The sequence below is a fragment of the Chinchilla lanigera genome, unplaced genomic scaffold (assembly GCF_000276665.1).
Source record: "Chinchilla lanigera isolate Chin_1 unplaced genomic scaffold, ChiLan1.0 scaffold00050, whole genome shotgun sequence".
Lineage (NCBI taxonomy): Eukaryota > Metazoa > Chordata > Mammalia > Rodentia > Chinchillidae > Chinchilla > Chinchilla lanigera.
Genome location: NW_004955451.1, coordinates 14,784,915 through 14,807,004, shown reverse-complemented (window position 1 = coordinate 14,807,004; position 22,090 = coordinate 14,784,915). Strand labels below are relative to the sequence as shown.

Here is a 22,090-nt window from a genome sequence, read left to right as displayed (position 1 = left end):
CCCGCCCCGCCCCGCCGTGGCCCCGCCCCCTGGCCGCGCCAGGCTTGAAGTTGGGCGCACGGTGGACCCCCGAAGCAGGCAGTCAGGGGCTTGGGCGCGGGACAGGCGCAGAAATGAAGGGGAAGGGCCAGGGAGCAGTCTAGCGATGGAGGAGACCTGACTTAGGGGATGAGCTGGGTGCTTCGCGTCATTTCCAAGAGCTGGGGCGGGTCTGTGGCTGGGCGCACTTACCTGTGCGCAGGTGAGGCCTGTAAGATTGCTGGCCCCCACGCACCTTTGCTATTCTGGCGGGAGCATGTGGCCTTTATTGTCCTGCCCTGAGAAGGACTGAAAGGCCTCTCGGGTGGGTGGGCATGGGCACCGGGGGCGGTGCTCACCTGCCCTCTCGGGCAGGTAGAGTAGGTGGTGCAGGGCTGGCCTGCGAGACAGGTACTGGCAGGCAGAGAGCAGCAGGTTGTGGCAGGTCTTGGGCTGAGCAGAGATAGTAGGCAGCGGGGAGGAGGTTGACAGCAGAGGGAAGCAGGGCCACGCCATGGGTGACAAGTGCCCCAGAACTGCCAAGGGCCGTCACCACGCTGAGCCGGCGTGGACCTCTGTGCAGTGGGACAGGTGATGCCGAGCTGCGATTCCAAGCCATCCTCGGATGCCCATGCCCAGAGCAGTGTGTCCCTAAGTGTGCTCTGCCCAGGAAAGGCTGGAGCCAGGGCGAGCACGCCCAGGCTGGGCTTTGGCACCAGGCCCGAGGTGGGTTGCGGCTCCTGGACGGCGCCCCACCCGTTCAGGGTGCACAGCCGGCGCAGTCGGGAAGGCTGATCGCTGGGAGCGGTGGTGGTGTGCGCTGCCCTCGTGACTCGTCTGCGCTTCTGGGGCCATGTGTGCTAGAGCATGTGTTCACAGAAACGAAGCTTCACACACCCATCTGTGGGTTTGGAGGGGACGATGGGGAGCTTGAGCCCAACTGTGGCAACAAGGCAGGTCTGAGGGGCAGCCTCCCGCGCTGCCTTTATGGGACATCCAGTGCTCCTGGCTTTGAAAGGTGACACTGGCTGGAGTGGCTTGGAGCTGCCCAGGTAGCATTTTGTGAACCAAACAGGAAGAGGGGAGGGCTTCTCTCCCAGCACATGCCACAGTTACCAGATTAAGCTGGTTGCCAGGGTAACCTCCTCTCTGGGCAGGATTTGGGATTGTCGGTTAGGAAGGGCGAAGAATTGGGGAGTGTGGGGGGAGTGGGAGCTGGAAATAAAAGGGACTGCGACTTCTGGAAACCGCAAGCTTGGGGAGCGGGACTAGAGCAGCTCTCTGCTCACGGGGGCCAGGCGGCGACCGAGTTTGAGAGCTTTCATCAGGAGGAGGGCCAGCGTGTCCTCCTGCACCCGGAACCACAGCGAAGCTTTTCGGAAACCCTGATGCTCCAGTCACACCGCAGATGCCTCAGAGGAGGCACGTGGGGCAGGCCCAGCCGAGCTTATGTATTGTGTTTTTGAACAGCTCCCCAGGTGGCTTAAATAGCCAGGGTTCCACCACCACCCTAGAGAGGCAGCCCAACCCAAGCGGGCTGCAGATACCGGGAGGTTCAAGTCCTTGCTGTGCTGTCGCCCTAAGATAGGAGGCCTGCATGCCAGCCTGGAGGGTTAGGGTTGGCGGGGCACCTGTGGGCATACGGGAGAAAATAAACGGTAGGGTGACAGGAATTACCGCTGAGGAGCCCAGGCGGAAAGCTCTGAGAGACAGCCCTGCGCCTGGCCTTCTAGGGGATTAGGCGGGGTCATCAAAGGCCCCTCTGACTGCCCTTTCCTCCCCTTTTCCCTGCCCACCGAAAGGCAGGCTGGGAGGGCAGAGAACCTGGGGGCTTTGCTGAGCCTGAGCTTCTTCTTGCTGAGCTGGTTACCAGGGCAACAGAGAGCAATGGGATCTAACTGCAGGCCTGAGGAGGTGAGAGGCAGGGGCGAGGGGGAAGCATCTTAACACTCACGCCTCCTGCCAGCACCTCAGCCCAGTGCAGGCCGGCGCTGCTGGCATGACCCCAGGAGGCCCGCCGATCCCCACCGCCACCCTGTGTGAGGAGGGAAGCAAAACGACGGCTTAGAGGAATTGGAGACGAGGTCAGGAAGTCATGGTCATCTGCCTGCAGCAGCACTGGGGTGTGGGATTTCCATGTCACTTCAGGGTGCCCCCAGTAAATGTCACCAGCTCACTCAACGCAATTACTCTCCCATGCCAGGGGAGCCTTTTCCTGACTTCCACCCTACCCAGAACCCAGAGCAAAGTCCATTCAAGCTGGGCATTTCCCTGGCACATCTGGGGCCCACGGCCCAGGGAAAGGACACTGGGGGCCACAGCCGTTGGCATCTCATTCCGAGCCCCTTCCCTGCAGGGACGGCTGGGAGCCTCTCACACCTCGGTCAGGGACAGCAACTTTACTTTTCCAGGGGACGGCGGTCTATACCTCTCAGCTGGGAGCTGGTGCAGAGGTACTGGCACTTGTGCTTTGCCTGGAGAAATGTGGCTGCCAAAGGCAGGCACCATCGACACTTGCGTCCTAGGGCAGCAGCTTTTCTGTCCCCAAAATGTGTTTGTGGGAGGCTGCAGCACCTCTGCTGTCCGTGCAGCGTGGATGAGGAAGGGCACCGGACAGGGCGTCCAGACACACGGAGGACCCAGCAGCTACCTCCCCTGCCCCGGGAGGCAGCTATGCTCACCAGCATCCCAACGCACTCACCCACCCCTCCGGCTTCCACTTCACAAGTCTGACGGGGGATCAGGGGGCCCTTACCCTGCCCAAATCGAGACTCACACAAACCTTGGCAAGGAAGCTGTTTATAGTCTAAATTTTATTATGTTCAGGTCACAATGCTGATCACAAAGGTTCACTCTTTAGTAATAAAAAACAACACACTTTGCAACTAAACACAGTGGACGACAGAGACAACTGTCACAGTGTCTTCAGGTCTGGGAGTCGGGGCAGCGCCCACAGGCTTGCAGAGACGTCTTCAGGTTTAAGGCAAAGGGAAGCTGACAAAGGCACGAGCACCAGCCACCCCGGGAAGCCCTCATGCCTTCCTCCTGGGGTCACAGCCCAGGTCTCCCCCTCTCCCCTGCACAGCGACTCAGAGCAGTCAGGCCAGCTGCCAGTGGAGGGAGCTGCAATGGTGACATTACAGCTGCCCTCTCCCTCAGGTTCTGAAGGACAGGCAGGGCCAGGCCTCCGGATAGACGTGGGCTCTGCAGTGACAGGGAACTCTTCTGCAGAGGAAGCAGGGGGCCGTTTAGGGCTGCGACAGGGAGGAGAGCAGGGAGAGCCCCGCTCACTGGACGACTGGCTGCCGCGGGCCGGAAGCCCAGGCACAGTGCCTTCTGCCCACAAGGACGAGAGACTGAGGGGAAGGGAGGTGGGGTCATCGCAGACACTCACAGCAGGAACGGCCCGGAGAGGAGCAGCTGCCCCAACAAGGCAGTGCTTGCCAGACAGCCCTTGCTGCTAGAGATGCACTGGTCCACAGCGACTGGGGGTGGGTGCGGGGGAGGGGAGAAGCAGGCCCCCAGCCCCACTTACCCCGCTCGCTGCTGCCCCCCGCTCGCTGCTGCCCCCCGCCCCAGCAGCTCTACACTCGAAGAGGCCGAGGTCCCCACAGCCAGGCACTGACGACCCCTCCTCTGCAGGGGGACACTGCGGACAGGTCTTTCTCCTCGGGGTAGAGGAGCCAGGAGGATCCGAGTAGAGAGCGTGCAGGGCCGCAGACAGTGCAGTGCACCCCTCACACTGTGTGGACACCCTCTCAGCCAGCGGCGGTCCAGGGAGAGGCCAAGGGGACCCGAGGGTTAGCAAGCCAGAAAAACACACTCATTTCATGGAGACAGACTTTAACTTAAGAACAGCAAGCCAGGCTTTTAAAACATGAACATTTTAGAAAACGAAACCACCCCAGGAAGGGACATCCCTGTGAGCCAGAGACCCTCGAATGTCCTGGGAGAAGGTGAAGCGCAGCAAGGCAGGCTCCGGGGGACACGCAGCTGGGTGGACCGCGCGTTTGGCTCCCTTGCTGAGCCTGTCTGGAGGAAGCTCCTCCGCTGCCCGCGGCGGGCCCGGCCGCGCCTCGCCAGCGCTTCCGTGGGGTGGTAACAGCCGCTGGAGCTCTCCTCTCCTGAGATCACGCCTCTGTGAGGGCGGGGAAAGGGGAAAGGGGAGACCGCAGTGTCAGTAGTGGGCCGGCCCTTACGTCTGCTGACCACTGTGCTTGTTCACTTACGGTCTGGGTGCTGATGACTGAGCCCAAGGCGCATGGGGGCTAAGCACAGGCCCTGCCGCCTGCGCCCGAGCCACACCCTAGGCCCTAAGACTGGGCTGTAATGCCCTTAAAACAGGAGAATAGAGAGGCTCTCCATGGTCTCCATCCTCTATGACCTTTACAACTGGCTTTTTTTGCTGTATCACCTTAAACTTAGACCTCCCCTCTCTTGGTCAATCTCATACTTCATTCCTGTATTCCTCTCCCTCCCTTCTTTGTGTGTGTGTATGTGGGGGGCGGGGTACTGGGATGAAGGCCAGGACCTTCACATGAGCTATATTCCAGCCCTTTTTCATATCAAGACAGGGTCTAAGTCATTAACTTGCACCAGAGGGGCTACAACTCGCAACTTCCTGCACCAGCCTCCCAGTGCTGGGGTCACAGGTGTGCACCACCAGGGCTGGCTGCATGTCTGGATTTCTCCCTTCAGCTCCCTGAGTGAAAGCACTGACTGCCCAGCTAACAATGGTTTCTACTTCAACTCTCTCTGATACATTCAAGAAAACAAAGAAAATGGCAACTCCCAGGTCTCTCTAAGCCTCCCAAGAGTCTTCTGATTAAAAGCAAAGCATTAAGCAGGTAACATTGTTCATCAAGAAGGAGCACAGACATTAAGAACCGTCATTGTGCCAGGCATGGTGGCACACACCTGTAATCCCAGTACTCGGGAGGCTGAGGCAGGAGGATTGCCAGGAGTTCAAGGCCAGCCTGGGCTACACAGCAAGTCTAAGGCCAGCCTGAACTGCATACTGACAGCTTGTCTCAAAAAAAAAGAACAGTGACAGTTAAGTTGTGCACTTACGTTTTTAAGATGTTGGGCCAGAAATATTCAGAACGTCACATTAACTGGAGCCCCTGCTCACCACCTGCAATAACCAAGGTGAAAACTATTGTCAGGTCACATAAAAAGGACGTTTCCACAGAAATGCACCCTGAAAAGCAGAGTCCTCTGGAGAAAGGAGCCCTGCGGTGGCCTGCGCCTTCAGCGTGGGAAGGAGCCCATACCTCCGGCGGAGGGGGCTTGATGGAGACTGGCTGCGGCGTCCTCCGGGGTGGGGAGGGCTTCGGCTGCACCTGCTGCTGGGCGGGGTTATAGTAGGTCACTCCGCCGTACACCTGTGACGGGGCCTGGGACCCCACAAGCCAGAAGAGAAAGTTAAGAGTCCATCCAACCATGAACAGGAAACACTATCCAGCTTCGAAAAGGAGTCTGGAGCCAGGCGCGGTGCTGCACATTTGTCAATCCCAGCACGCAGGACGCTGGGACGGGAGGGTTACGACTTCAAGGTCAGCTGACTACAATGATCTCACCCCCTCAAAAGAAAATGTGAAGAATTCTCAATTTTTTTTAAAGCTGTCCCCTCCAAAATACATTGAGCGTTCACTTCGGTATGTCACTATTATGCTCTGGCTTTGAGTCTTCCAAGTACTGCCCTGCTTTCTCCAATTACCTTACCATCAGCTGACATGTGGAATAGGCTAAGCTCATGGTGACAATCAGACACAGATGGTGTCAACCCTGACAGCTGAGCAGGACAGGGGCCAGGGAAGCGACAGAGGAGCAGCATACAGCCCCTCACGCAGATAAACAGGGATACGGCCGGCCAGGCTGTACTGAAACACTGATCTGACGCCACGACAGTAACCGAGGACAGTTAACAGCTGAGGGCCATTGCGTAAGCTGCATTTCCAGCTCCCGACCACCAAGAGGCATCTGGCACCACACAAAACGCAGTGGCACTAAAATCTCTTCAGTACTCCCCCTGCCCACACTCCTGCCTGTGTTAAAGGATGAGCAGCTGGAGAAGCCTGTGGGCACACGGGCCATCTCACCTGTGTGTTAGGGTACAGATGAGGCGGCGGTGGGGGAGGCAGGGCTCCTGGAGCGTAAGGATAGCTGGGGTTACCGAAGTTCATCACGCCGGGAGCGGAAAAGTAAGTTGGAGCAAGCAGCTGCTGGGGAGGAGGCTGTCCTGGAGACATGGACACTGGTGGGGGATAGAGGCCTGGGTTGGGCAGAGGTGCCGGTGTCTGGTGGGGATGTAAACCTAGAGAAAGAGGAAATAGAATCTAAAAAAGATGACACCACTGTTCTCAAAGGAGGCCTGGCTGGCTGCTCTGGAGGGAGGTCCTCAGGGTGAATCCAGGCACCGGGTGGGCGCTCCAAGGGGGCGCTTTCGTAAGGCGGAAATCCCGACATACCCTCACATCCCGGAAGCACAAGCGGGAGTGCTACTTACCTGGGTGTGGAAGGTGCATTTCCGGCTGTACAAGCATGCCCTGTGGAGGCAGCGGGGCAGGGCTGTCGCCATGGGTATAGATTGGTCCCTGGAACTGCACTGTAAGATAGCACAGTGGGGCTCATATACACCCTCCCTCTTCATGGGCAAGTTGTCTTGTCCCCCAAACCCTTTAAAAGACGTTCTCTGCCAGCTGCTCGACAGGCTGAGGCAGGACTGTCAAGCTGAGGGCAGCCTGGGCAGCTCAGTGGGACCCTGCCTCCATCTTCAACTTTTAAAAATGGAAATGCGGCTCAAGGGTAGAGCACCCCTGGATCCAATCCCTAGTACTGCCAACAACAAGAACAAGACAAAAAAAAGTGCACATGAAGAAAACATCAGCTAAAGAATGTCTGATAACCACAAGAGGTCAGAAGGGAAATCAAGGCAGGCGAGGCGGCTCTGCCCCAACGAGAAGACACTACTCACGCGGGTCGTAGTAATGTCCCTCCACGATACTGATGTGCACCGGAGGGGCAGGAGGCTCGGGCACAGGTCTCTGCCGCTGGGATGAGTAGCGTTTGGCTCGACCACCCTGGACGCCCTGTGACAGAGACAGACCTGAACAAGACTTCCAGGGCTCCTCAGAGAAAGACCTGACTCTTCTGATGTTGCAGAACTCTCGGCACAGAGCAAGTTTCATAGATATTTGCAAAATGAATTGAAAAGTCAATGGAAAGCATCGACTTTTTTTTTGCAGACAAGGTCTCATTATGTAGTTCAGGCTGTCCTTGAACTCACTATGTAGCCCAGGCTGGCCTCAAACTCACAGCGATCCTGCTGCCTCTGCCTCCCAAATGCTGGGATTACAGGTGTGCACCATCACACCTGGCGAAGCATCAGTGGAGTACACTATAATAAAGCACCCTTCCCCATGCCCCCTTCCCCCCAGTACCATTTCTTCCATGCGGTTAAACTGAGGTGGAGGTCCTGCCCCCATGTGGATGTGGTTGGGCACACCTGTAATACACAAAAAGTTACTGCTGCAGACAGATGCAGGGAAGTGTGACTCAGGTGCCACTCTGAACAGAACAAGAGAAATGAGAAGAACTGCTTTCTTCTTTTAAAGTAGCAAAGTTCCTCTTAAACCACCTGCTACTGTCCACATTGGCACTGGAAAACTGGCTCCCGCTGCCCACCACCTATGACAGCAATAAGGCCCGTCAACATGAGAAGATGCCCACTGAGACTCAGGTTCACACTTTCCTACCCAGTACTTCCTGCACACCAAGGAGCCCTAGGCAGTTCTAATCAGCACCTTCTGTTACCAAACCTATTGTAAAATCTCAGCCCCAAAGCCGCTGAGCAACAGGTGGACAGGGTGAGAGGTTCTATAAATCTACTTGATACCCTGACCCCAGAGAAGTCTGGGATAGAAATCTGGAAGAGACCCTTCTGGCTGAAATTTTCTCAGCAAGTAAAGGAATGTTCTACAGACTGTCTTTCAATGATGGTAAGGTATCAGTAGAAGGCTGGGTGTTGCAGTACACATGTATAATCCTAGCACTTGGGAGGCTAAGGCAGGATTCCAAGTTCGGGCCCAGCCTGGGCAATTTAGTGAGTCTGTCTTAGAATAAAATATAAAAAAAATACTCTGTCTCAAAATAAGAAAAAACACATCATCCCTACCAGAAAAGGGTGCACAAACTCCCAGGCCCAATGAGGACTTCTTTCTTTCTGTTTTGGTTTTTTGAGACACAGTCTCACTATGTATCCCAGGCTGGTCTTGAACTAAGAGCAATGCTCCTGCCTCAGCCTCCCGAGTGCTGGGATGACACGTGTGGAAAGGACTTCTCATCTTCAAGTTAAGAGCTAAATTTAAAAAACTGGGCAAAAGACACCTTGCTGTATCCAGTTAGACAAAGCAGAACAGGTAAAAGGGGCAACAGGCATGTCCTACTCTGTAGAATTATGCTGTCCTACATGGCCACATCCACTTGTGGGTATTTAATGTAACTGAAAGTTCAATTCCTCCCTCTGGCCATGTCAAGTAGATTAAAAAACACGGGCATTACATTAAGTTCTACCGGGCACTGTGTTTTAGAAGAGTAGGGAAATTAAAAAGGCCTCCTTCAGGGACAGAAGACCGTGATCGCAATCAAGTCAGTTTTTGCTTTTAAACATCTCCTTGTTAGGGCTGGGGATTTAGCTCAGCGGCACAGTGCCTGCCTGGCAAGCGCAAGGTCGTGAGTTCAGTTCCCGGTACAGGAAAAAAAAACCAAAAAACAGAAACCAACATGTCCTTGTTTAACAAAAGAACAATGCTGCTGCCTCACATTTTGTACGGAGACTGGAAAACGGCCATCACGTAACAGTATGGAGATCTTGGGCAGCCTTGGGACAAGGCAAGAGGAGGTCTGGGGACTGGACAAACGGAGCAAGGCTCCCACCCTCTCTTTCCTGGTTAATGACACCAGACACCACACTCCTGAGATGCCTTCCTCCCAAGGCCCTGAGCCCACAGAGCCTACCCCGAAGCTCCCGGGGCTGCAGGAAGGGGGGCTGTCCTGGACTCCAGCTCTGATCCCCAAGATTCAGCTGTGCCACATCCTGCTCCAGTCCGCCTGTGGCCGAGTCCACAGGAGACTCCCAGCTTCCAGCCTTCCCCGACGGAGGAGCGGCAGCTTCCGGGACTGGAGGGGCCGACGTCAGGCCTTCAGGCAGCGGGGGCATCTCCTCCACAGCCTTGACCGCATCTCCAGCCTTGGTTCGGGTTCTTCGGGCACGGGAATAGGATTTCTTCTCAACAGGCCGGTCAGGGGCTGGTGGGGCAGCATCAGGGGCAGCAGCTGGTGTCTCCGAAGCCGCCTCTTCCTTCTCGGGACTGCCAAGCACCGCAGCGTCTGCTTCTGGCGACGGGGCCCGTGCAGGCGCCTGCTCTAGGCGCCGAGAGCGGTAGCCAGGCTCATGCCGCACAGTCTCAGCAGAACGGCCGCCATGTGGCCCTCCAGCCTCCACAGGCCGAAACCCAGCTCGGCCTTCCTTGAAGCCTCCAGATCGGGGGTAATTCCTGGGTGTAGACATACGGCCAGTGCCTGCCGCGTTCCTGTTAATAAATGTCCTTGGTGGTAGGGTGCCCCCGGGACCCTGGTGACGATGGGACTTGACTGATCGCTCACCAACCCAGTTTGGATCTCTCTGTGGAGAATTCCCGTACCTAAAACAAAGGGAAACAGAAAATGTGAGGAATAAAACAACAGCCAGGTGTGGTGGCACACACCTATAATCCCAGCCCTAGGGAGGCTGAGGCAGGAGGATCCCTGTGAGTTCTGAAGGACATTTTAGAAAGAGACAACAAGGACGACAGCTCCACGAACCCCCACAGCAGGAACTCAGCAGGCAAGGCAAACAGAGGTAAACAAAATGGGAGGGTGACCGCTAACAACAGGAAAATATTTCTTACCCATTCACTCACTGGCTAGAAAGGGATTGAGAGAAGCAAAAGAGTTCTTTCTAAAAATAGTAGTAATGTAGGCTCTGAAATTTTCTCACCGGGGTTTCCGGATTCTTCGGGGTTTGATGTCGTCAGGACTGTGAGCTGAGCGGATGTCATAGCCATACAGAGCGATGAGCTCCTGCCGGGACTTGGGGGCCTGCTCATCTTCCCGGAACTTGTCATGCTCCCAGCGACCCTCATCTTTCCACAGCTTTCGCTGACGCCCCTTGGGCCTGGACAAAAACCAGGATAGTGTCCCGAGCCACTCAGGCCCGTACAACACCTCCCTCTCCTCAGAAAAGCAGCCTGAGCAGTACTTCGGGTCTCAAAGGTCTAGGAGTAGCTAGGTAAAGCACTTAGCAAACCTCCTGGTGTGCAGCAGGCACCCGACCCGCCACACAGCAGCAGGGGCGCTGTTACCTGATTTCCTCCTCCTGAGTTTGCCCGCGGAGGTCGTGTTCGAAGAAGAGCCCCTTCCGGGGGATGTACGCGGGGTTCTTCCGGTCCTCATCGTCGTCCAGGTGCTTGGGGCCCTTCTTCCCCACTTTGTTCTCCACAGGCTCCGTGCTCTCCTGGAGGACGACAGGGGGCTCCTTACCCTCCAGCCCCGAGCCTGGAGGCCCCACCCAGCCCGCAGGGAGAACGGCGCCAGGCCTGACCTGTCCGTCGCCGCTCTGCCGCTCTCCGGTCACGGTGCCCTTGCTGTCAGCCTTTTCCTCTCCCTTCTCTTCTTTAGCTGGTGAGTTGGCAGCATCATCAGCTTCTGATTTCAACTCCACCTTGGAGCTCTCCTCTTCACTGTATTCCCCTTCTTCACCCTGGAAAAGCTCCCATCAGTGCTGGAAGTAGGGTCGGAATGGGGCCCCCTCTCCCATGGGGGGTAGGGTCTCCGAGGCAGCCTCGTCTTTGCTGCCATGGCCGCCCCTTTCCCTGAGGTCTCTCTTACATATGCAAGGATTAAACACTGTGGCCTGATTTAAACTGATTCTCCCCATCTCAAAATGGCTTAAATTCTCGGTATTTGGATTACAAATGTCCCTGTTACTCCAGGACTGAAAACTTTCAGGACAGCACCCAGATGAGAAAGCACCTAATGAAGAACAACCGCTACACATCCAGCGCCCCACAGGAAACTCAGCTTCTATTACTTCTACATTCAAAACTTCTGCCCAAGGTGGAGCACGGCCTGCAAACTCCTTGTGATTGATTTCTCAAGGCACTGCAACCCCCTAAGGCAAGAAACGGTGACTTTTACTTTTCTTCCAAACTTTCTTTTTTTTAAAATAGGGCCTCACTATATAGGCCAGGCTGGGCGGAAACTCACAGCAATCCTCCTACCTCAGCCTCCCCAGCCTCCCCGGATCACAGGCACACGCCACACTGGCTCTGTCTGTGCGCCTTCGTTTCAGTGCTGGAGTGAACACAGGATGTGGCGTGGCCGTGCTCCACCACTGAACTACACTTCCCAGGCCCATGACCTACATTTCTGATGTCTTATGACAGAAGCACTCAATTTTCTGTACCATGAGATTCCCGAGCCAATGACTCAGTCTAGAATCACATTATAAAATTAAGTATAATCCAGGCATGTGCCTATAATCCCTGCTGTCTGGAAGACTGAGGCAGGAGTATTTTAAATTGAGCCTAGCCTGGGCAATTTAAGAGACTTAGTGGGACCCTGTCTCAAACTACACAGGGCTGGGCAGGTAGCTCAAACCTCAGGACTGAAAGGAAAAAAGCAACTGTAAAACTTCGACCCGGCAAGGTGAGGTGCTCGCACCTATGATCTTTCCCTCTCTTCCCATATCAAGACTGGATAAGCTGGGTGTGGTGGCGCACAGCTGTCATCCAGTACTCGGGAAGCCAAGGCAAGAGGACTGCTGTGAGTTCAAGGCCAGCCTGGGCTACACAGCAAGACCCTGCCTCAAAAAAAAAAAAAAAGCCTGGACAATTCTACTCCTGACAGCACTGAGTCTCCCCACACAGACGGCCATTAGGCCAGCACTCTAAGCTGGGGCCACTGGAAAGACAGGACACAAGAGGCGCGGCTAGTGCCAGGAAGGGACAGCGGCAGTGGAGAAGGGGCCTGGCTTCAGAATAGAACTGGCTTCTCCTCTCCCCATCCTCCCTGGATCTGGAACCACAGTGGCGGAGTCACAGATGGGCAGGCAGGGTTAGACCTGCAAGGACATCCAGACATGAGCTCTCAGGAAGGTGGTCTCGTCCCACAGCTGGCTCGCTGCTGTGCAGGGGAGATGTGCAGATTCCGGTCTCTTGTTCTACCTGCCCTCTCTCTGGACCCAGGCTGGCCTGGAAGCTGGTCAGAGACTCAGTGTGAGTCCTGACTAGGTGGGTAGCACCCAGGATCTATGGTCTGCTCTTCCTCACTCCTGTGAGGGACAGAGAACTGTTGGAGATTTTCTGATGATATCTCACCTACAGCTTTTTCTTTTTTTGTCTTTTTGAGACAGGGTTTCACAGGTCAAGCTGGCCTTGAACTCATTTTTTTCTTTTTTTTGGAGACAGGGTCTTATTAGGTAGTTCAGGGTGGCCTCGAACTCAGTGGTCCTGCCTCAGCCTCCCGAGTGCTGCGATTACATGTGTGTACCAACACGCCCAGCCACCTACAGCTTATTTTATTATTTTATTTTTTGAGACAATGTCTTCCTATGACACTGGCCTTAAACTATGCAGCCCAGGTTGGCCTCAAACTTGGGAGCAGTCCTCCTGCCTCAGCCTCCTGAGTTCTGGGATTACAAACATGCGTCAACATGCCCAGCCCCACCTACAGTTTTTTTTAAATTACCAAACCCCCCTAGATTCTTCCCACCCCCCTGGATTCTTCCCATCCCCCTGGATTACACAGTTTTCCTCCTCTGATACAGGGTGGGAGGGTGGTAAGCATATGGGTCACTGATCCTATGTCCCCACAGGTCTGCAGAGAAAAATAAAAGAAGGTGCTTGGGATCTACTTGGGACTTTAAACACTCCAGAACACTGAACCCCAGCACCTTAAAATAGCACCAGCATGATTAAAGAGGGACTTTTGTTTTGGGCTCCACCCACTCTAACCTAGGCAAGATGTCAAATGAGGCAACTCTTTTCTTCTGATGAGAAACTAATTTTGTTTCCAGGAAAGAACAGAAAGATAGCATCATAAGGGCTGGGGATTTAGCCGAGCGGCACAGCGCCTGCCTGGCAAGCGCAAGGTTGTGAGTTCGGTTCCCGGTACTGGGAAAAAAAAACCAAAAAGAAAAGAAAGATAGCCTTGTGCTGAGGAGATTCCAAATGAGAGTCCATGCCTGGTCTAACTGCAGTGAAGTACTACCAGGGCCACACTGCTGTACCCAAAGGACATCATCAAAACTCTTTTGCTTTGTTTTATTTTTGAGACAAGGTCTCACTATGCAGCCCAAACTGGACTCAAATTCGCAATCCTCCTGTCTCAGCCTCCCTGAGCGCTGTGCCAGCACATCCAGCTGATCAAAGCCCTTCTCTTGAGACAAGCTCCTCCACACTGTCTATGCTTTGGTGAGCTCTTCCAGCTCTTACTAGCTCTGCCCTGAATCGACTGCAAACCTTAAGATTCCCCATGAAGAAGATTCAGCTCCCCACATATTTCTAAGTGAAAGATAGGTTGAGGCCACCCCCCCCCGCCCCATTTTTTGAGAAAGATCTCCAGGTCTCTTCTGGATCTAACTCCCAGGCCTTATTAATGTGCACACACAGATACAGATACACACACACACACACACACACATATGGTCTCATAATGCTCAGGGTGCACTTGAACTCCTGGGCTTAAATGACCTTCCTGCCTCAGCCTCCTGAGTAGCTGGAACTACAGGTATGTGCCACTGTGCCCAGCTTTTCAGCCTCATTTTATGCCCCTGCTTCTACAAAGCCCCTCCCACCCTGCCAAGGACTTGAACACCGGCAGGTCAGTCTTCATCTCCCCGCTAACAACCCATGTCCACGACTGCATCCAAACGAGATTCAGACGAGATCTGTTCTACTTTCAAAACCTTCAATACCCCAGTCCTTACTGAAAAGAATGAAGCGAGATTCTCACCTCAGCCTACACACAAAAACAAACACCGAATGCATCAAAGACCTAAATGCAGGCAAACTACAAAACTCTCAGAAGGAAACACAGATAAATCATTATGGCTTTGACTGGCCAAGGGTTCTTTTTTTGTTTGTTTTTTTTTTCTGGTACCGGGAATTGAACTTACAACCTTGCGCTTGCCAGGCAGGCGCTGTGCCACTGAGCTAAATCCCCAGCCCCTCCCAACCTATTTTTAGATTTTATTTTGAGACAGGGTCTTATGTTCCAGAGATCAGCTTCAAATTTTCAATTATCCTACCTCAGCCTCCTGAGTAGTTATTCGTACCACCATGCCCTGTGGCAAAGGATTCTTAAGATAGGGTACCAAAACAGGCAACAAAAGGAAAAAGCCAACAAATGGACTTCATCAAAATTAGAATCTTTGTGCGTCAAAGAACAGCATTAAAAATAGTAAACAGTGATCCACAGCATGAGAAAAAACATGCAAATCACACTTGATAAGGAACTTATACAAAAAATAAAGAACTCTTACAATGCCATCACAAAAAAGCCTAATTTAATAATACGCAAAATACCTTAGAGTCATTTCTCCAATGAAGATATCCAAACCCAAACAAGATACAATGTCGTATACCTACTAGGACAACTAATAATCAGGCAAAAGTGCCATTGGGGAAATTCGAACCCTTACCTTGCTGTTGGGAATAATGTCCAATGTGGCACAGGGTTGGGCATGGTGGCGCACACCTGTAATCCCAGCACTTGGGAGGCTGAGGCAGGAGGATCATTGTGAGTTCGAGACCAGCCTGGGCTACAAAGTGAGCTCAAGGCTAACCTGAACTGCACAGAGAGACCCTGTCTCAAAAAGACAAGAGACAAAAAACAATGTGGCACGGGCACTTTGGGAGAGAGGTTGGCAGTTCCTCAAACACTAAACACCTATCCTCTCAGGTATGTTTCCTCCCTGGGCACACACTCCAGGGAAGTGACAACCCATGTCCACATGAAAGCCTGGCTCATGTTCATGGCTCTATTGTTCACAAAACCCCAAAACTGAAACAATCTGAGTGCCCACTGACGGACAAAACAATGTGGCCCACATCTGCAAGGGGATAGCATACAGCCCAAAGAACAGAAATCTTGCCTGCTGTGACCACAGGGACACTGCTAAGTGAAATAAGACAGACACAAAACACTGCATGATCTCCCTCAGAGGAACCTGAAGACTCCAAACTCCTGGAAAGGTGACTGCTAGGGACCATGAAGTAGGGATAATGGGGGTTATCTGGGCAAGCAGTATCAAACTTCAGTTAGAAGTTTGGAAAACCTAATGAACAACACGGTAACTACTGTATTATACATGCAGCCCAGCATGGTGGCACACACCTTTAATCACAGCACTCAGAGAGGCTGAGGCAGGAGGATCTTAAGTTTAAATCCAGCTTGGGCAATTTACTGACTTTGCAAGATGCTGCTGCAAATTAAAAAAATAAAAAAATAGGGGATACAGCTCAGTGTGAAGGCCCTGGACTCAATCCCTAGTACTGAGGAGGGAAAAAAAAAGGAACAACAAATCGATAAATGCTAACACATGATTGAAAACATTATGGTAAATGAAAGAAGCCAGCCACAAATATGCAAATACTTTATGATTCCACTCATATGAAAAACCAGAATAGTAAAATCTACTGAGACAAAAAGTACACACATGCCTGCTTAGGTTTTTTTTCCGGTACCAGGGATCAAACTCACGACCTTGCACTTGCCAGGCAGGCGCTGTGCCGCTAAGCTAAATCCTCAGCCCCACACATGGTTGCTTAGGGAAGGGAATGGGGGAACGGGGTGGTTGGCAGCTAAAGGACACAGGGATTGGTTTTCTTTTTGAGGGATTATTTTAAAAGTGATAAAAATGTTCCAAAACTAAGTATAGTACAACAACTATTGATAATCTCCTACCTCTTTTGTCTGTAACTCACTATTATTTGTCCATTAGTTTTCCTGAGAAACTATCTTGTAGATAAAAATATGTAAAACAATAACCATGGATAATTTCCTACCACTTTGTCTGTAATTTGGTAAGCCCCCCTATTATTATATTATCCTTCTTTTACTCTTTAAACTAAAAAAAATTAAAAAAAAAAAAAGTTCCGAAATTGACTATGGTAATGACTGCACTTACCTATTAATTCACTGGAAGTCATTAATTTGTCCATTTTAAGATGGGCATGGTGGTGCATGCCTGTAATGTCAGCACTCAGGAGGCTGAGAGAGGAGGATCACCTTGAGTTTGAGGCCAGCCTAGGGTACACAGTAAGTCCAAGCCAGCCTGCACTACATAGTCAGGCTCTGTTTCAAAAAACCAAAAAGAGGGGGCTGCGAGTTTAGCTCAGCAGCACAGCGCCTGCCTGGTAAGCTCAAGGTCGTGAGTTCGATTCCCGGTTCCGGACTCCCTTCACAAAAAAAAAAACCAAAAAGATAGCCAGATGTGGTGGTATATTGTGGGTAATTCCAGCAGTGGGGAGGCTGAGACAGGAGGACTGCTGCAAGTTCGAGACCAGCCTGGGCTACAAAGTGAGCTCAAGGCCAGCCTGAACTGCACAGTGAGACCCTGTCTCAAAAAGACAAACAAAACCCCCAAAACCAAAAAGAGATGAGCACAGTGGCACACCCCTCTAATCCTAGCACTTGGGAGGCTCAGGCAAGAGGATCAGATTGCTGCTTGTAGTGAGTTCAAGGCCAGCCTGAACTACACAGCAAGACCCTATCTCAAAATACAAACAAAGGCTGAAGTCACTAAACTAACCCAGCTGCCAGGCTGCTTTCTAGGACACAGAAGAGGAAAATCAAACTGAGCAGGTCTGCGAAGGTCTAGAACAAAGGCAAGAATTCTCCAAAAGCAGCCACTATACCTTGCTTTTGTGCAACTGGGGACTGAACCCAGGGCCTTCTCACTGAGGTACACCACAGCCTTTTTTCCCTCTTTTTTTAAATTGTGAGGCACGGTCTTACTAAGTGGCTGGGCTGGAACTTGTGATCCTCCTGCCTCAGCATCCCAGAATGCCAGAATTACAGGCGTGCACCTCTGTGCCTGGCAAGGCACCATACTTTCTACATCACAGGCAAACAACGGAAGGGGAGCACTGTGAAGTTAGAAAAAGCTGTTCCTAGAAGGTTCAGTAAAACTAAATCTACATAAAAAAGAACAGAAAATACAGAAGTCAAATCCCAAAGGAGAAAATAAGAATAGCATTCAATAAAAGCATGCCAAACAAACGTGTATATCATACCAGAAATGCAACTTCTATTTCAAAATGAGCTAAAAAGATATTAAGAATAACATAGCCAGGCATGGGCCTGTGATCTCAGTACTCGGGAGGCTAAGGCAGGAGGATTCCAAGTTTGAGTCTAGCTCCAACAACTTAGTGACTCAGCAAGACCACGTCTTAAAATTTTTTTTAGGACCAAGGATACAGCTCAGCAGCACAAGTACCTCCCTGGCAAGCGCAAGGTCCTGAGTTCAATTCCCAGTACCAAAAAAAAAAATTTTAAAGGGGAGGGGGAAGTACTAGGGAGGTAGTTTAGTGCAAAGGCCCTGGGTTTAATACCTAGGAAAGACAGAGAAACAGAGAAAGAGAAATACATAAGGTGTGAAAGACTTAAATCAGAGAAACTCAAAAACTCAAGAGCCAGGCGTGATGGCACATACCTGCAATCTCAGCACTGGGGAGCCTGAGGCAGGCTCACTGCTAGTTCAGGGCTACCTTGGCCGACAGAGTGAGACCTGTTTCAGAACCACCACACCAGCACCAGCACCCCCATACTCAGGAAGGTATGAGAGATTAATTGGAAATTTTAAATTAGATATCGCCACTTAAAAGTCTCACTGGTTCCTTCATTTCAAGCCACCCCAAATTTGGTGGGGGTGCTACTAATGGGGACAGCACTTGCATAGCATGCGTAAGGCCCTCGGACCCATCACCAGCACTGCAGAACAGGAAAGAGGCCACCCCAAACCTAACTCACCACTGCCCTTCCTGCAACGTCATCACACCTTCCTTGTCTCAGTACGTTTCCAACACCACCTATCAACCTGGACACAGCTTTGACCCCTTTTTAATTCAAGCCCCAATTCAAGCAGAGCTCCCTCAGCTCTGCCCCGTGTGGCTGGACCCTGGACACCTGCCTTCTTCGAAGGAGCACCAGCATGTTCTCTGGGGCATCCCAACCAATAGGTAAGCATCAACTCCTCTCCTCACAACTGAGCCACTGTTACCTCCCCATCACCCGACCTCACCGAACCTTCCCCCACCGGAATCCTCCCTCGGGTCACAGCCTGAGTATCGCCCACCCCGCCACTCAGACCTTCCGTTCTGTCCGCCTGTATCTTCGAGGCCACCGTCCTAGTCCACGCAGCACTTGCTGCTTTCCTCCATTTCCACGTGCTTCCTTCACGGACTTTTCCTCTCAATCCAGCACACAGAACACCTTGTTATAAAATAATTCTCACACCTCACTACGCATAAGCATAGTGAGATCTTATTACCTGCAAACATCTGAGGCCACCCTTCCTCTTCCAAGTTTCTGTTTTGGTATGAAGAACACTGCTTTAAAATTTAAGTATACTCACATCATATTTTTGTTTAAAATGTTTTTCCTGTGTATCACTTCCTTAGAATAAAATCCAAGTACTGTGAACCTGTCTCACAAGGTTCTTTAAGATTTGGACTGAAGACAGGTGTGCTGGGACAAGCTTGTAATCCCAGAAGGCTGAGGCAGAAGGACTGTAAATTCAAGCTTGGGCACCTCAGAGACCTCTCCAAAAAGCAAAACCCAACAAAAACAGGGCTGAGACTCCCCTCTTCCCGCCTCACCTTCTTGCCTTCCTGTGTTGTGGTCACATTAAACACTGTGTCCTCCAGCTCACCACACAAACCATCCCTCTCAGACGACCTCCGCACTCTGCCCTCCCTCCATTTAGAAAACTACCTGGCTAACTCCTATTCACCCTTCAGGGCCCTACTTAAACATCCCCTTCTCTCTGTTTCCAAGCAACCCAGGTCCCCTTAGATGCCACTGCCGTGCGCTCCCAATGTGCCCTAAGCCTGTAACATCACGGACCTTATCAAACATTATCTGTCCTTCCCTCTCAGACCCAGACTGTAAACTCCACGAGGGAAGAGGCCTGTCTTTCAGCCGGTGCTTACACTCTTGGTACAAAGCAGCTTAGAAAAAGGACACGCCCCCTTGCCATCTGGTCTCTGCTCACCAACGTGCCTTTCTCTCTGGTACTCAAGCGGTCCCAAGGATGCTCCCTCATAGCAAACTATTTTCAAGTTCCCAAACACTGAATCTTCTCTTCTGCCTCTGTGCTTTCTTACCTGTTCTGCCTTCCCAAGGACAGGTGCTGCCCAGCTTCCTCTGTCCCATGATGGATTTAATTTCCAGCCACAACTCTCTGGCTACCCCTGCATTTGTCACCAAGCCATGTTATTATAGGGCAGGCTTAAGAGGGAGCGGGCCCCTGACAGTTACATGAGAAACATCAAAATCGTGGCTGGAGGAAAATTTGAAGACAGCCAGGCTTTAAGATTAGCAATTACAATGAAATTAGCAGCACCTGGCCCAGTGGGCCCAGGGGCCACCCACTTTCGAGACCTCTATTTCTCACGACCTTTCAGTTTTCCTCCTTTAGCCTCCTTTGTCCTCATATCCATTCTTCACTATCAGGAGACACAAACTCAGCGCATGCGACAACTGTTGGGAGTTACTTTCCCAACAACAATGTGATTGCCTGAGTGTATGACTTCCTTTAGCTATAAGAGTCCTAAAAATAGGAATAGGTATTTTTGTTTGTGTGTTTGTTTTTGTTTTTCTTCCGGTACCAGGAATCGAACTCATGACCTTGCACTTGCCAGGCAGGTGTTTTTGCTGCTGAGCTACATCCCCAGCCCCTAGGAATATGTATTATAGCGAGCACCACTGTATCTCCAAAGGCTCAACAGAGTCTGAGATGTAGTTAACTGTTCTATAAAATTTATAGAATAGGTCAGGCATAGGGGCACACACCTGTAATTATAGCACTCAGGAGGCTGAAGCAGGAGAATTGCTGCAAGTTGAAGGCCAGCCTGGGCTACATAATGAGTCTGAGGCCAGCCTGAACTACACAGCAAGACCTTGTCTCAAAAACCAAACAAATTTACAGAATAAACATCCGACCCTTAATCCAATTATCCTTGCATTTAACCCCATGAACTCAGGACTCCGATCAAGAAAAGTATAGGACAAACAGCCATTCTGGTGCCATCTGTACTTATTTATCTCATCAAATAAGCTCACAGAAGTCTCCTGTTGGGAAACTTTCTCCCACAGACAAAAAAAAGCTCCACCCATAAAGTGAGAGATACTTTAGCCACAAATCACTCAGAATTGTGTCCTTTCAAAACGTTCACATATTCTTGCAAAAAAATCCAACCGGCTGGCATCTCAACCTAGTCACTATAAAATGAACCTCAAACATCTCGTTAAGGACTTCACAGTGTTCTCATTCTCTTATTTAGAAGGCTATTTTCTTCAAATAGGGACAGATGTCCACTACTACCTAACAGTAAGACACCTATAGCTTGAAAGGGTTTGGCCCAGGTTTCCATCACTCACTGAACAAAATGTTTCTCTATGTTTTTAAGAAACACAAATGTGAGCTGGGCATGGTGGCACACAACGGTCATCCCAGCAGCAGAGGCTGAGGCTGGAGGATTGCTTCGAGTTCAAGGCCAGCCTAGATTATATAGGGAGTCTAAGGCCAGCCTGGACCCTGTCTCAAAAGACAAAACAAAACAACAACAACAAGAAATATAAATGAAGCCTGCACAAGAAAAAAAACAAGTAGGTCAGGGTATACCACACATGTGTACATTTGGATATCGTGTACACGTGTACGTGTTTTTAAAACACATTTCTCCAACTTACACCACAGAAAAAAGAACCTATTACACTCACTTCTGAATCTTCTGCACTTTCATAATCCGAGAGAACGGCTGAAAGAAAAGAGAAATGCATGAAAGAAAGAAAAAAACCTAAAATCATTATACTTATATTCCTGACTAGTTACTGTAGGTCAAGCTAAAACTCTCAATGCTGACATCAGTCTAGGAGGCGGATAAAATTATAGTCCCCATTTACAGATGGGAAAACGGCCTGGCCAAGGGTGACTGACTAGGCCAGGACCACGGCGCCAAAACCTGCGCTCCTAACCACTGCGTCCCAGAACCCACCCCCGGCATCCTCCTCGGTGCGAGGCTGGGAGGGGACCACCGTGGGAAACAGGTACTTGCGCTTCCGGGCGAGACAGCTCCTGTCGGGACCGGGCAGAGGCCGCTACTCACCATCGCCTTCCATGCCATCTTCGCTCTCCTAAGGAGAAGGCATGGGTTAGCTGCGACGGCCCGACGCGGGGCGGGCAAGGAAGAAACGCAAGCGGCGCGCGAAACACTCAAACAAGATGGTCGAACAGGGGGAGAGGAAGGTGAACCGTGAGCAACCGCATCCGAGGGAGGCCTGGTCTCTTCGTCTCCTCCCCCAAATCCCCAGGAAACAGCCGCTTTCCGTCCACAGCAGTTCCTCCCTGGGGCCGGCCCTCCTTCCAGCGGGGTCTGCAGCGCCGCGCACTCGCCCACCCGAGCACCGGGGCCCGCCCGCCGCGCCCCGCCCACTCACACACTCCGACTCCTCGGCGCTCTTGGCCCCCCCGCTCTCCATCCGCCGCAAATGAAGGGCTCCGGAGCGGCCGCCGCGCTGCGAGGGCAGGGAGCCGCTGCCGCCGCCGCCGCTCCCGCTGCAGCTCCCGCCTCCCCGCGCCAAGGAGCCGCCGCTGTCCGAGCCCGAAGCTCCAGACTCCTCGTCCTCCGTGTCCTGGGAAGCGCGCTGCCGCCGCCGATCCGCCATCTTGCGGAGAACGGCCGCCGCCGACCAGCTCCGACGCACCACGCCTGTCGCAGGGGCTGCCGGGAGGCGCGGGCGCCAA

At 52.1% G+C, this 22,090-nt stretch overlaps 2 protein-coding genes across 3 annotated transcripts in view; both read right to left on the bottom strand.

Annotated features, from left to right (window-relative positions):
• Positions 1–4,911, bottom strand: part of Rapgefl1 (Rap guanine nucleotide exchange factor (GEF)-like 1) — a gene marked incomplete in the record, with an annotated part of 16,003 nt that extends 11,092 nt beyond the window's left edge. The window contains 6 exon segments of the mRNA XM_013519122.1: positions 378–471; positions 1,973–2,053; positions 3,310–3,354; positions 3,554–3,760; positions 3,935–4,156; positions 4,906–4,911. Coding sequence (XP_013374576.1) covers positions 378–471; positions 1,973–2,053; positions 3,310–3,354; positions 3,554–3,760; positions 3,935–4,156; positions 4,906–4,911 — 655 coding nt within the window.
• Positions 2,814–22,090, bottom strand: Casc3 (cancer susceptibility candidate 3). 2 transcript variants are annotated; one of them, XM_005394350.2, is made up of 14 exons: positions 21,784–22,090; positions 21,453–21,480; positions 21,067–21,104; positions 10,661–10,819; positions 10,422–10,573; positions 10,058–10,234; positions 9,037–9,722; positions 7,461–7,525; positions 6,995–7,109; positions 6,527–6,625; positions 6,120–6,334; positions 5,292–5,414; positions 5,089–5,152; positions 2,814–4,156 (listed from the first exon to the last, which is right to left on the bottom strand). In XM_005394350.2, the coding sequence occupies exons 1-13, from the start codon at positions 22,009–22,011 to the stop codon at positions 5,129–5,131; spliced, it is 2,109 nt and encodes a 702-aa protein (XP_005394407.1). In that variant the 5' UTR covers positions 22,012–22,090; the 3' UTR covers positions 2,814–4,156; positions 5,089–5,128. The 2 variants fall into 2 exon arrangements, with proteins under 2 accessions (XP_005394407.1, XP_005394408.1); XM_005394351.2 differs by lacking the exon at positions 5,292–5,414.

Excerpts from the sequence above, each read along its gene's own strand:
- Casc3 (XM_005394350.2), bottom strand. The coding sequence starts at position 22,011 with ATGGCGGATCGGCGGCGGCAGCGCGCTTCCCAGGACACGGAGGACGAG. Across the intron at positions 7,526-9,036 it reads GCAGCCCCGGGAGCTTCGGG|GTGTGCCCAACCACATCCAC; the intron begins GTAGGCTCTGTG and ends TGTGTATTACAG. Across the intron at positions 7,110-7,460 it reads TTAACCGCATGGAAGAAATG|GGCGTCCAGGGTGGTCGAGC; the intron begins GTACTGGGGGGA and ends TCTCTGTCACAG.